At 41.9% G+C, this 9,819-nt stretch overlaps 1 protein-coding gene across 1 annotated transcript in view; it reads right to left on the bottom strand.

The window, feature by feature from the left end:
* Positions 1–356: 356 nt before the first annotated feature.
* The window catches only part of LOC106607602 (glutamate receptor ionotropic, delta-1), a 483,227-nt gene continuing 473,764 nt past the window's right edge, over positions 357–9,819 (bottom strand). The window contains exon 16 of the mRNA XM_014204697.3: positions 357–1,634. Within this exon, the coding sequence (XP_014060172.3) occupies positions 1,197–1,634 (438 nt within the window). The 3' untranslated portion in view covers positions 357–1,196. The remainder of the gene's footprint in view (positions 1,635–9,819) is intronic.

Raw genomic sequence — 9,819 nt, 5'->3', positions numbered from 1 at the left:
TGAGTGTGACCAAGATGCCATAGATATAGAGGACTCATCTTTGTTTCTGTGCCATTATAGCATCTGTGATAGCATGGAAAGCATAATTGAGTCTATCTCCATTTTAAAGTCGACAATTTTATTCCTCATTGGCTGATTGCTCCCAAATGCTGGAAGCCCTCAATGGCAATGTCCATGCTATATCCATGATGAGCCATACTCGATTTTTGAAATGTAAAGTACAATAAAACATTCTATTTTCGTATACCTAAAATGCCTACTATTTAGAACGCAAGTATGGGTATTCGGACACGGCCACTCACTCATACATGAAAATAAATGATGGATTACAAAAGCGACGTGGTACAAAAACAACATGTTTTTATAATTCTTTATTGTTTTCATATGAAACAAATCAACTCTTTCCACTGTCTTTGAAGTGTCTTTTCATACATTTCGTACATTCATATAATGTTAATTTGAAAGAAAACATCTTTGAACTTGGCACTTAGAAAACAACCAGAAGGAATTATCACCTTAATTAATTTAGAACAAATTTTACAAAGCCATTCAAACAGTAATTTTTTGTGTAATTTTGTATCTGTTTTTTAAACCCAACTTAAAAAATTGAGAATATTCAAAATACAGTTTTTTTTTTCTCACCTCTTTTTGTCCATACTTACAAATATGTACAAGAAAGTCATTTTCCTAATTTTGTTTTCCTCCATATTTCTTCAGCGAAAAATAAAATGCCAGATATATTTATATTTTCTCTCACCTGTGACGATTGATCCTTTAGCCTATAGCTCACCACAGTCAACATGAGTCCTGATCTTGTCCACATTCTGATTGGGCCCACATTTTTAGACATGGGTCTACGCATTGTTGACCAGATTTCCTGGTCCCTCGCTGTATGCAAAATATTTAACAAAAGCATATTTCCAAATAATATATATATATTTTTTAATACACATATTGATGCCAAAAGTCAATGATTTCAGAGGGTGGTGTAATGATGACTTAAATGGTTTCACTGTCCAGATCTGTCTACACTTGTAAGATAGCCATCTGTTCACAATCAGATCACAAAACATCTTTCCATTATCTACACCTGTCAAAAAATGTGGGCACAATCAGAATATGGAGGAAAAAAGATGCATGTTAGAACCTGGTATAAATGGGGCTTGAGTGTCTGTGATTGCGCTGAGGCTGAGTGGTCAGATTGAAGTCCCATGGCTTACATCAATAGCTTCTGGAATGGTTCTTCCAGGCCCTGATTGGTATGACTTTGGCATTGGTGTCTTGACAGGGCTCTGTTGGCAGAGCCCCCCGTTGGGCGCCCTGTGTTTGCAGCGGATAGAGGGCATGGTGGCGCTGCTGAGGGGTAGGGGGAGGGTTCTGCCAGTGCCCCTGCCAAGTGTTCTTCCTGCTCCTTGTCCCTCCTGGAGGAAAGTGGTCACAGAGACTGAATCCCTGTGATGGCCCGGGTAGTGGTCCCGTGAAGGCAGGCCTTCCAGGGACTGGCTGGGCTGCATGCTGCTGATGTCCAGGGCAGAGATCTCAATAGATTGGCCCGGCAGCTGCTTGTGCACCATGTCCTCGTCCAGGAGGCTGTTCAAACGCTGGTGGACCTGCTCTAGATTCACCTCTTTGTCCTGGAGAGAAAGAGCGAGAGAGAGTGGAGGAGAGAGAAAGGGACAATGATACACAGAGACATAGGTTATTAGGGAGGAGAAGTGCAATAAAAGTGAAAAAGGCAGAAAAAGAGGGATTGAGAAGTGGTAAAGAAAGGCTTGAAGGAGAAAGAAGCTGTGATGAGCAATTGTTTGATTTAACATGGTTAATTCTCCACATTGTTTACATTACATTTCCAATTGGAAAAATATGGAACTTGAATGTTGATTCACTTCAAATCAATATTATTCAAGGAACACTAACGTAAAACCCACGTCAACACTATGCTGCAATCACAAGCTGCAAAATTCAAGCATAATGTTGGTGAGACATTACCTTACAACAAAAAACTAAATTATTTCATCTGAAATGTGTTATTTTAAGCATGTATCCACAATTCAAATGAACTATTACCAGAAAATCTCTTCCTTCAGTACACAGCAAATTTGAAAGTGTTAATTTAACACCAGGCGTGTTAATTTGAACACTTGTCCAGTGTTTATATAGGTACTTTCTCATCAGTGTTAATTTAGCACTTTTTGTAATGCTAATATTGAAACTCTCTAAATGTTAAGATATAAGAATTCAGGTGTTGTTCAAATGACCCACGGGAGTGTTTTTTCAACACTCATCCAGTGTTTATATAGGGCCACTCAGTGTTAATTTAACACATTTAGTGTTCATATTGAAACACTTGGAGTGTTAAAATATAACACTTCAGATGTTGTTCAAATGACCCATGGAAGTGTTTTTTCAACACCCCCAGTATTAAGCAGCAACACCTTTCAGTGTTGAGGATTAACTCTAGAGAATGCATCCTGTAGCTGAATTGACACCAGGGAGTGCTAAATATGCACACTAGGAAATAACACTTTTTTGTCTGATTTTCTCCCACTCATAAATCAAGCTTGCAAGTTGAAGGCGAGTTAAACAGAAGCAATAAAGGATTCGTTACAGGAGTAGTGACTCTGCTTTGTTTTATTTATTTAGGCGACAAACAGTGCATCACAGGCACATTAGAATGAAAGAGGTGCATCACAGGCACATTCAATTTAAATCAGTGCATCACAGGCACATTCAATTTAAATCAGTGCATCACAGACACATTAAAATGAAATCAGTGTATCACAGGCGTATCACAGTCAAAACAGTGCATCACAGGCACATTAAAATTATTTGCAGAGTTGCTATTTAAAACAAGTGGAAGCCCTCCTAAGACTAGGTATGCAGTTTTCTTGACAAAGTTGCCAATAATCTGACTATTACTCAATCATGTCATACAAAGGAACAACATAAAGGCTCTCATCAGCACCATAAGCACTTTGAAGGATAAAAGGCTTATACAATTTCAGATAATCAACATTGACAACAACTTTGTCAACAACACTATCAAACACAGCGAATGCATGGTAATGTTCACTGAAATTATCAGTATGCAACTTGCCCAGAAATAGGTATGCAATATTGTCAACCACAAAAGTCAGGCATTTCATGCTCCATCTTACTGCAAACTAACAGTCCCTCTCTGTACTCTGTGCCATCCATCTCAACCCAGCTGGTTAAGTAAATGGCTTTCTGCATAGTGACCTGAAGTGACGCTGCCAACTCCTCACCACCAGTAAAATCACTCAGGGAAAACGCTTTCATCGGTCCATACTCTATATGTCGCAATGGTGATATCTCCCAGTGATGGCCTATAGCAAATTTGTGTTTTTTGGCAAGGGACTTAGTAAAGTTCTTGAAGTTTTTGAGGGTGTTTTCAAAGAGTTTGTGCTTTTCCTCAAACCTCATGCTCCACATTATGCAATAAAGGACCGATTTATCTTATGCATGCTGGGTAATGTATCATGAAGTGATGTTTGGGAATTATCGAATGCTTCAGATACACAGTCATGCCCTGGCTAAGAAAAGGGGAAAAAACTGTGTTGATTATTTGAAGTAAGATGAGCAGTAAATTCCAGTTCTTATTTCCTGGTGGAACATCACCCAAAATCAAGTGAACTTTTCTCACAAGACACAGAGTTTGAATAGAATTAAGTGCTATGCTGTTTCCACTGTTCTCTAGGTTGACTTTAGTTGGACGGTTTTTGTGCTCCAAGTACCCATAGTCAAACAAGTAGATTCTAGAGAGAAGTGCACGTTTCGAAATCAAGGGGTTATCCATAGGCATAACTGACAGAAGAGCTTGTTTAATTTGGGAGTGCAGCCCAGTAGTAAGCTCTTCTAAATCACACACTACTGTTGACACAACACTTTTTGCAGCACCACAAGTTAGCAACTTGTCAATGATGGAGGCACGCATATCTTTAGCAAGACTGTAAAATGTCGATCAGAAAGTAAAATGTCGCCGGAGCAGAAGGCAGATGTTTTACGTGCCCCCAACCAATTGTGTTTGTTTGTTCGTTTATCTGTGTATTTGTAACTTATTGTTTTACTATTGTTTTACTGTACATAATGTTGCCGCTACCAAATCTTATGACCGAAAATAACTTCTAGACATCAGGACTGCGATTACTCACCACGGACTAGCAAAATCCTTTTTCTTCTTTCACGACTCTGACGAGGCCGAGCCGGAGGATATACGGCTCCCTCAGGAACAGGCCCCGACCCCAGTGATCTGCGTGAAGAGGAGGCGGAGAAAGAGAGGCCGGAGGGCGGGCTGCCTTCTGAGGAGTAGGAGGCGATATAATAAACCCCCACTCACCTCAATTCTGCTCGCAAACACGCAATCTTTGTTCAATAAAAGTTACTGGGAAGATTAAACTACCAACAGGACATTAAAAACTAACATTTTATGCTTCACGGAGTCATGGCTGAACGACGACAATTTCAACATACAGCTGGCTGGTTATACGATGTACCGGCAGGATAGAACAGTGGCGTCTGGTAAGACAGTATTTTAGCAAACAACAGCTGGTGCACGATATCTAAGGAAGTCTCGAGCTACTGCTCACCTGAGGTAGAGTTTCTCATGCTAAGCTGCAGACCACATCACCTACCGAGAGAGTTTTCATCTATATTCTTTGTAGCTGTTTACATACCACCACAGTCAGAGGTGGGCAATAAGATAGCATGGAATGAGTTGTATTCCGCCATAAGCAAACAAGAAAACGCTCACCCAGAGGCGGCACTCCTAGTAGCCGGGGACTTTAACTTGTTATGGATAGGGGGCAGTATTTTCACGGCCGGATAAAAAACGTACCCGATTTAATCTGATTATTACTCCTGCCCAGAAACTAGAATATGCATATAATTATTGGCTTTGGATAGAAAACACTCCAAAGTTTCTAAAACTGTTTGAATGGTGTCTGTGAGTATAACAGAACTCATTTGGCAGGCCAAAACCTGAGAAGATTGCATACAGGAAGTACCCTGTCTGACCATTTCTTGGCCTTCTTGATCATCTCTATCCAAAACAGGGGATCTCTGCTGTAACGTGACATTTTCTAACGCTCCCATAGGCTCTCAGAAGGCGCCAGAACGTTGAATGATGACTTTGCAGGCCATGGCTGAAAAACAGTAGCGCATTTGGATAGTGGTCGATCTGAGAACAATGAGACTGGCTCGCACGTGCACGAGACGACTCCATGTTTTTATTTTCAGTCTTTGAACGAAAACAACGACTCCCGGTCAGAATATTATCGCTTTTTTACGAGAAAAATCGCATAAAAATTGATTTTAAACAGCGTTTGACATGCTTCGAAGTACGGTAATGGAATATTTTGAAATTTTTTGTCACGAAATGCGCCGGGCCCTTCTTCACCCTTCTTTACCCTTCGGATAGTGTCTTGAACGCACAACAAAACGCCGCTATTTGGATATAACTATGGATTATTTGGAACCAAACCAACATTTGTTATTGAAGTAGAAGTCCTGGGAGTGCATTCTGACGAAGAACAGCAAAGGTAATCCAATTTTTCTTATAGTAAATCTGAGTTTGGTAAGTACCAAACTTGGTGGGTGTCAAAATAGCTAGCCGTGATGGCCGGGCTATCTACTCAGAATATTGCAAAATGTGCTTTCACCGAAAAGCTATTTTAAAATCGGACACCGCGATTGCACAAATGAGTTCTGTATCTATAATTCTTAAAATAATTATGTTTTTTGTGAACGTTTATCGTGAGTAATTTAGTAAATTCACCGGAAGTGTTCGGTGGGAATGCTAGTTCTGAACGTCACATGCTAATGTAAAAAGCTGGTTTTTGATATAAATATGAACTTGATTGAACAAAACATGCATGTATTGTATAACATAATGTCCTAGGAGTGTCATCTGATGAAGATCATCAAAGGTTAGTACTGCATTTAGCTGTGGTTTTGTTTTTTGTGACATTATATGCTAGCTTGAAAAATGGGTGTCTGATTATTTCTGGCTGGGTACTCTGCTGACATAATCTAATGTTTTGCTTTCGCTGTAAAGCCATTTTGAAATTGGACAGTGTGGTTAGATAAAGGAGAGTCTTGTCTTTAAAATGGTGTAAAATAGTCATATGTTTGAAAAATTGAAGTTTTCGGATTTTTGAGGACTTTGTATTTCGCGCCACGCCCATCATTGGATATTGGAGCAGGTGTTCCGCTAGCGGAACGTCTATTAATGCAGGGAAACTTAAATCCATTTTACCTAATTTCTATCAACATGTTAAATGAGCAACCAGAAGGAAAAGAACTCTGGACCACCTATACTCCACACACAGACTGTCACGTCCTGACCAGTAAGGGGTAATTTTGTTATTGTAGTTGGTCAGGACGTGGCAGGAGTGTGTTTGTTTTGTGTGTTTCGGGGTTTTTGGTTTATGTTCTATGTTTTCTATTTCTATGTGGGTGTTCTAGTTTGTCAATGTCTATGATAGTTTTGGGAACGAACTCCAATTAGAAGCAGCTGGTTGTCGTTGCTTCTAATTGGAGTCCATATTTAAGTGGGTTTATTTTCTCTTGTGTTTATGGGTGGTTGTTTCTTTGTATAGCTGTGTAGCCTTACAGGACTGTCGTTTGTTTTCTTGTTTTGTTTAGTGTTCACGGTTTAAAAATAAAAGTATAAGTATGGACACTTACCACGCTGCATATTGGTCCGATGATTTCTCCTCATCAGAAGACGAAGCTTATGACACAGATGCATACAAAGCTCTCATACAAATATGACCATAATTCTATCCTTCTGATTCCTGCTTACAAGCAAAAAATAAAGCAGGAAGCACCAGTGACTAGATCGATAAAAAAGTGGTCAGCCTTCCCTGTGGCTCAGTTGGTAGAGCATGGTGTGTGCAACGCCAGGGTTGTGGGTTCGATTCCCACGGGGGGCCAGTACAAAAAAAATGCATGAAATGAAATGTATGCATTCATTACTCTAAGTCGCTCTGGATAAGAGCATCTGCTAAATGACTAAAATGTCAACAAAAAAAAAAAAAAAAAAAAAAAAAGATGAAGCAGATCCTAAGCTACAGGACTGTTTTGCTAGTACAGACTGGAATATGTTCTGGGATTCCTTCAATGGCATTGAGGAGTACACCACATCTGTCATTGGCTTCATCAATAAGTGCATTGATGATGTCATCCCCACAGTGACTGTACGTACATACCCCAATCAGAAACCATGGATTACAGGCAGCATCCGCACTGAGCTAAAGGCTCGAGCTGCCACTTTCAAGGAGCAGGACTCTAACCTGGAAGCTTGCAAGAAATCCCGCTATGCCCTCCCACGAACCATCAAACAGGCAAAGCGTCTATACAGGACTAAGATCGAGTCGTACGACACTGGCTCTGATGCTCGTCGGATGTGCCAGGGCCTTTAAACCATTACAGACTACAAAGGGAAGCACAGACAAGAGCTGCCCAGTGACAGAAGCCTACCAGACTAGATACACTACTTCTACGTTCGCTTTGAGGCAAATAACACTGAAACATGCATGAGAGCACCAGCTGTACCGGAAGACTGTGTGATCACGCTCTCCTCAGCCGATATGAATAAGACCTTTCGACAGGTCGACATTCACAAGGACAGATGGATTACCAGGACGTGTACTGCGAGGATGCGCTGACCAACTAGCAAGTGTCTTCACTGACATTTTCAACCTCTCCCTGTCCGAGTCTGTAATACCAACATGTTTCAAGCAGACCAACATAGTGCCTGTGCCCAAGAACACTAAGGTAACCTGCCTAAATGACTACCGACCCGTAGCACTCACGTCTGTGGCCATGAAGTGCTTTGAAAGGCTGGTTATGGTTCACATCAACACCATCATCCCAGATACCTTAGACTCACTCCAATTTGCATACCGCCCCAACAGATCCACAGATGATGCAGTCTCTTTTGCACTCCACACTGCCATTTCCCACCTGGGCAAAACGAACACCTATGTGAGAATGCTATTCATTGACTACAGCTCAGCGTTCAACACCATAGTGCCCCCAAAGTAATAAGCTAAGGACCCTGGGACTAAACACCTCCCTCTGCAACTGGATCCTGGACTCCTGACCGGCCGCCCCCAGATGGTAAGGGTAGGTAACAACACATCCGCCATGCTGATCCTCAACACAGGGGCCCCCCAGGGGTGCGTGCTCAGCCCCCTCCTGTACTCCCTGTTCACTAATGACTGCACGGATAGGAACGACTCCAACACCATCATTAAATTTGTCAATGACACAACAGCGGTAGGCCTGATCACCGACAAAATCGAGACAGCCATAGGGAGGTGGTCAGAGACCTGGCCGTGTGGTGCAAGGACAACAACCTCTGCCTCAACGTGATCAAGACAAAGGAGATGATTGTGGACTACAGGAAAAATAGGACAGAGCACGACCCCATTCTCATGCAGTGGAGCAGGTTGAGAGCTTCAAGTTCCTTGGTGTCCACATCACCAACAAACTAACATGGTCCAAGCACACCATGACAGTCGTGAAGCGGGCACGACAAAACCTACTCCCCCTCAGGAGACTGAAAAGATTTAGCATGGGTCCTCAGATCCTCAAATGGTTCTACAGCTGCACCATCGAGAGCATCCTGACTGGTTGCACCACTGCCTGGTATGGCAACTGCTCGGCTTCCGACCGCAAGGCACTACAGAGGGTAGTGCAAATGGCTCAGTACATCACTGGGGCCAAAGCTTCCGGCCATCCAGGTCCTCTATACCCAGCGGTGTCAGAGGAAGGCCCAAAAATTGACAAAGACTCCAGCCACCCTAGTCATAGACCATTCTCTCTGCTACCACACGGCAAGCGGTACCGGAGCGCCAAATCTAGGTCCAAGAGGCTTCTAAACAGCTTCTACCCCCAAGCCATAACACTTCTGAACATCTAGTCAAATGGCTACCCAGAATATTCACATTGCCCCTCCCCTCTCCATGCCACTTTCTGTTGTCATCTATGCATAGTCACTTTAATTAACTCTACCTACATGTACATACTACCTCAACTAACCGGTGCCCCCGCACATCGACTCTGTACCGGCACCCCCCTGTATCTATAGCTCTTATCAGTATTTTTTGAAACGGCACTATTGGTTAGGGGCTCGTAAGTAAGCATTTCACTGTAAGGTCTACACCTGTTGTATTCAGTGACTAATAAACCAATAAAATTTGAATTGACTGTCTATTCTTCTCGAAACAATCATGTGGGACACCAATGTCATCACCCATTTGTGGAGCTTCTGACTGGACTGGAGAATCGGCAACATGAGAGGGCCCTTCTAAGCTTAATGCATCAACTACTTGACCAATATTCTTATGAATACTATTCAAATGTTTTCAGAAACCTGAGTACGTTGAAAACTGCTGTCTATAACCATCTTGAGCACAGATCAATCTGAACTTGGTGGATGGATAGAAGCTATTCTCAAATGAAATATTAATGACTGGCTGTTTCTGTGCAACACTTGACAACAAAAGCACTGTAATATACATTTATCTAGTTAAAAGGTTTTGTCCACAACTATCACGCTAGGGGTCTCTCTTGTTTTGTCTACATCAATGGTGTAGATGGTTGTCTGCACAAATGTGTAGAAGTTGACAAGCGCATCATCATACATCAGGTTAACGACAAAGTGGGCTTTTGAACAGTTCATCAAACGCACACAGACCACTAGTTGCCTGGTAGGGAACAAGCCTCTCGTCCACCACAATGTAGTAGTTGTCAATCTTGCTCTGTCTTCTTCTGACGGCAAGGAGGTATGGC

Source organism: Salmo salar, chromosome 01, assembly GCF_965601325.2.
Source record: "Salmo salar chromosome 01, fSalSal1, whole genome shotgun sequence".
NCBI classification, from domain to species: domain Eukaryota; kingdom Metazoa; phylum Chordata; class Actinopteri; order Salmoniformes; family Salmonidae; genus Salmo; species Salmo salar.
Note: the sequence above shows the minus strand (reverse complement) of the source record. Positions and strands in the feature narration are given on the sequence as shown.